Source organism: Eucalyptus grandis, chromosome 8 (assembly GCF_016545825.1).
Source record: "Eucalyptus grandis isolate ANBG69807.140 chromosome 8, ASM1654582v1, whole genome shotgun sequence".
Classification (NCBI taxonomy): Eukaryota; Viridiplantae; Streptophyta; class Magnoliopsida; order Myrtales; family Myrtaceae; genus Eucalyptus; species Eucalyptus grandis.
The window spans coordinates 25,718,628-25,724,162 of NC_052619.1; the positions used below are offsets into that span (position 1 = coordinate 25,718,628).

At 42.4% G+C, this 5,535-nt stretch overlaps 1 protein-coding gene across 1 annotated transcript; it reads left to right on the forward strand.

The window, feature by feature from the left end:
* Nucleotides 1–974: 974 nt before the first annotated feature.
* Nucleotides 975–1,751, forward strand: LOC120287092. The gene has a single exon (XM_039299770.1). It carries the CDS (start codon nucleotides 975–977, stop codon nucleotides 1,749–1,751), a length of 777 nt encoding a protein of 258 aa, XP_039155704.1.
* Nucleotides 1,752–5,535: the final 3,784 nt, after the last annotated feature.

Genomic DNA, 5,535 nt, shown 5'->3' on the forward strand with positions numbered 1-5,535 from the left:
CTTGGGCTTTGGCCCAACTCGGCCATTTTCCTTGGGCTGGTCGACAGCCATCTCTTGGGCCCAATGGGCCGACTAGCTTGGCCCACCAAGCTTTAGGCTAATGGGCCCAAGGCCCATTTCGAATTTTATCCCTTTTTCCGTTTTTTTTTAATTCCTTTCTATAAATATTTCTAAATTCAAATTTCATCTTGGCCAAAGTCTTGGAATATTTCTAATTATTGAAATTTAAATCATATGGCCAAGCATTAACTAATTAAATTTAAATTTCCACAATCACAAGCAAAATTCATCAAATACAAGGGCAAATTGGCTTAAGCATAGGCCATAAAATTCTACCACCTAATTAAAGACATTTAACACACCTTAAGGCTTGGCTTTGAATTTCCGGGATGCCACAAAAGGCCTTTAAAATCATGCTGGTGCTTGTCTGTGTTAGCTGGATACTAAAATTGTTTGTTGTTTGAATCACTCTGATTGTAATTCGGTGTTGAATTGGAAGCAGGTGTCGGTTTATTAAAGCGACACCATGAGCGATCAGGAGCCGAGAACTCCTAGGCAGAGGACCTTATCCTCAGTGACTCGGGCTAGAACGCCGATTAGAGGCAATGCCTGAGGCTACCGTGGTAAAGCGCCAATTGTGGCTAGCGCTAGTGGTGAAGCACCACCTTCTGTTGGTGCTAGGGTAGAAGCCCCTAGTGATCCCAAATTCGATGGGATCATGCATGTGCTTGAAGCGATGGGTACAAGATTAGATCGGCAAGCTGCTACAGTCGAAGCCACCGTTCAGGCCGCCGCTACCGTTCTTTTGCTACCACCCCTGCAGCTGCACCTGCCATTGCTCCAGCCACCGTGAATGTTGAAGGTCCATCGGGGATTGTGGTCGCTACAAGACCAATCCATAAGCTGGTGGAGCAATTCCTAAGGTTGAACCCACCATTGTTTACCGAGACAGGAGATCCTGAAGCTGCCTCTTCATGGGTTCGAAGCTTGAGAAAGCGTTTGCACTGCTGATGTGCAACGAGACAGAGAAGGTAGTCTTAGCAACTTACCAACTGGAGGGAGTTGCGAACACTTGGTGGATGACTACTCTAGAAACAATCTTTCCAGAAGGCGTGACTCAAGAGTGGAACACTTTCCTTGAAGCCTTCAATGATAAGTACTTCTCTGAGACTGCCAGAGAGGTGAAGATGGCTGAATTTCAACGTCTTCGCCAAGGTTCCCTATATGTTGATGAGTATAAGGCAAAGTTCGCTGAACTTTCACGATATGCCCCCGAGTTAATTGAGAACCCTGTGAACCGAGCGAGAAGGTTCAAAGATGGTTTCAAACCAAACATGAGAAGCGCCTTAGTCCTTCTGAATCTGAAGACTTGCAATGATCTATATCGGCGGGCCCAGAAAATTGAGAAGGATCAAAATGATAGAGCTGCCTCATCTGGATCGAGGTTTAACTCTCAGCAAGAAAGTATTCGCCTGGGGAAAAGACCCATGCCTGGAGGTAAATCCCATGCTCCACCCTTCAAGATGAGTGGATTCAGTAGGCCAATACCCAGTAGTGTTGGTGCATGTCGCTTGTGTGGAAGGCGACACGGGACAGCTCCGTGCCCCACCAAGTCAGGAGCGTGTTTCAAATGTGGCCAACAGGATCACGTCGCAAGGAACTGTCCGAGGAAGCAAAGAGGACAACCTCAATTGCCATCGCCACCACCGATGAGACAGATCATAGGGTATGCCCCTCAGAATGCACCGTAGGAAAGACAGCAAAGACCTCCAGTTCAAGCCACCGTGTACGCAATTACGCAAGGTCAGGCAGAAGCTGCGCCTAACGTGATCACAGGTACGGTCTCCCTCAACGATCAACCTGATTATGCTTTGTTTGATTCGGGAACAACCCATTCCTTCATTGCCGAGCAATATCTTAGGATGCTAGGGTTGAGTCCTATATTGTTGGAGTCGGCAATTTACATATCTACACCCTTGAAAGATAAAGTTATTGCTGCTTTGGGATGTTCGAGGTGCAAGTTAGAGATTGGTGAGCGAGTGGGGAAAATCGACTTGTTAGTCCTAACCATATATGATTTCAATTTAATAATTGGCATGGACTGGCTCACCAAGCAACGAGCTAAAATGGACTGCTATCGCAAGGCGATTCAGTTTGACCCGTTAGGGGGTGAGCGCTTCGAGTTTGTCGGGAATCGAGGAGAACCTTCGATTTCCTTAATCTCGTCATCGGAAGCAGCTCGTTTGTTAGACGAGGGTTACTAATGATACCTAGCAACTATCATGGACACGACAATTGTGAAGCTGAAAATGGAAGACATTTCAATGGTACAGGAGTTTCCAGATGTCTTTCCAAAGGAATTGCCAAGGGTACCGCCAAAAAGAGAGATCGAATTTGTAATTGAACTAGCACTGGGGACAGAACCGATTTCAAAGGCACCTTACCAGATGGCGTTATCTAAGTTGAAGGAACTGAAGGTGCAGATGCAAGAGTTACTAGATAAGGGATTTATTCGTCCTAGTGCATCACCTTGGGGAGCACCAGTTCTATTTGTTAAGAAGAAAGATGGTTCGTTGCGTCTGTGCATCGACTATCGGCAACTCAATCAAGTAACTATCAAGAACAAGTATCCACTGCCGAGGATAGATGACTTGTTTGATCAACTACAAGGGGCATCAATATTCTCGAAGATTAACTTGAGGACGGGATATCATCAACTGAGGATTAGGAAGGAGGATATTCCTAAGTCAGCATTTCGTACTCGGTATGGTCACTATGAGTTTACAGTAATGCCATTCGGGTTGACGAATGCTCCGGCTACATTCATGGACATGATGAACAGAGTGTCCAAGGAATGGATCAGTTTGTAATCGTGTTCATTGATGATATCTTGGTCTATTCGAGAAGTGATGAAGAGCACGAGAATCATTTGAGATTAGTGCTTCAGACCTTAAGAACTCACCAGCTGTATGCTAAGTTTAGCAAATGCGAGTTTTGGTTGACTCGTGTTACGTTCTTAGGTCATGTGATTTCCGAAGAAGGAATCTCTATCGACCCGAGCAAGATAGAAGCCGTGATCAAGTGGCCGAGACCGACAACGGTGATAGAAATTAGAAGTTTTCTGGGATTAGCTGTGGCACCCCTCGACGGCCCCCGATCCGTTAGGGTCACAACAGTCCGCTCTACTTTTCACTTTTCCTATTAACATGTCACTCTGATACCATTTCAATTGCAGCGTGTCCATACAACCTGGGGGTTTACATCTTTTAGATCGGTCCCTTGCGCAATTTAAATATGGAAGCACCTCCAACAATTCCCTTCCCTACATTCAGAAATCGATGCACACCTACTAAACATTTATAAGTAAAAGCCGTACACTTTTATTCACTTAACCCAGATGGACATCATTCATCGATACATCAAAATGCCATAGTTTTCTATACTAGGCTATAATTCAAAAGATGACCGACATCTCCTCCCACAATCGTATGCTTAAGGTCCATCAACCAGTGTCGGCGTCCAAAGGTTCCCTCCTTTGCTATCCTTCTCCTCGCGGTCATATCCAACCGCTTACACCATCTACTAATCTGAAATGTTATTCCCCAAAAGGGGTGAGTACAACCACTCAGCAGATAGGGAAATCCAATAACAACTCAATGCATCATACAAATCACACATGCATAGCAGGCATAACTTACCTTGCAGCCATGCGCATACTATCATACATCATCGTGCCTTATCATCATGCATATTATATCATCTTATGTCATCACTATAATCATCATGGCATCATTATATCATACATGTCACCCTTATCATGACATCGTCACATCACACATCATCATCGTCATCGTGCATATCATCATGCATATCATGCCATGGGTGATCATCATATCACATCACATATCATCATCATCATCATGCATATCTTATCATGGGTGATCATCATATCACATCACATATCATTATCATCATCATCATCATCATGCATATCATATCATGGGTGATCATCATGTCACATCACATATCATCATCATCATGCATATCATCATGCATATCATATCATGGGTGATCATCATATCACATCACATATCATTATCATCATCATCATCATCATGCATATCATATCATGGGTGATCATCATGTCACATCACATATCATCATCATCATCATGCATATCATCATGCATATCATATCATGGGTGATCATCATATCACATCACATATCATTATCATCATCATCATCATCATGCATATCATATCATGGGTGATCATCATGTCACATCACATATCATCATCATCATCATCATCATCATCATCATCATCATCATCATCATCATCATCATCATCATCATCATCATCATCATCATCATCATGTCATGGTTTAATTTTCATCTTTATCTTTCAATTTTGATCACCACATCACCCATTCATCAATCTTATCATCAACCCTTCGGGCAAAAACCTCCGACAGGGCTCCCGGCAAACTCAGCCATCCCATGGCCACCGGGCTTCCGGCCCCCCACATTCCAGGCATCTCGCATCCCAACTAGCATCACGAGGCATTCCTTTCGGGCAAAGACCTCCGACAAGGCTTCCGGAATTATGTACCGACATACCACCAGGCCTCCCCTGGAATTACGTACCGTATACCACCAGGCATCCCGACACTCCCGGGGAATCTCTGGAATTACGCCACCAGGCCACCAGACAACATCCTCCACCACAACCTCTTTCTCATCCACATTTACCCTTTTATCTCAATTTAACATGGCAATTGGCATGTCATCAAGCAAATCACACTTGACATGGAATTCACACTTGCATCTCAATTCATATGTCATACACATGCCAAAACTTTATCCCATACACATCTCAATTCAATACATGTACAAGGACCATGTCATACGCATACCAAGACTTTATTACATATACATCTCAATCCAATACATGTGCAAAGACCTCATCACACATATGCCACACAAATAGAATTGAATCCATGGCCAAATAAAAATCCATTTTATTTTATTATTATTTTATTATTATTTTATTTATTTTATTTATTTATTTGTTTTATTATTTAATATCAATAAATTCCCAAAATTACATAAATCCAAGAAATTATTAAACAAACCCATAGGATGATATTTACTTGCAAAATTCATGGCCAATATGAAATTTTTACCAAATTCCACAATTTTCCAAAACATCCTATGATTCTCGGATTTAAACCAAATGCACAGTTTCCGAATAAATTCAATTAAAATATCCATTCGGCCTCCAAAAATTACTAAATTTTACAGGGCGATAGAAAAGACATTTTCGTGCATCTTTCATGAAGAACTCCAAGTCAAATTATTTTTATATTAATTTATACAACCCCACGAAACCTCTGGAACCACTACCGCGTCGTCCAGAATACACTTCTCCGAAATTTTTAGATTTCACCCATCTATCCTCTTTAGTTTCCTCTGAAATTTGAGTATGTTATGTACCAAGGTGTCCTTTACAAGTTTCATGAAGAGATCTAGGTCAA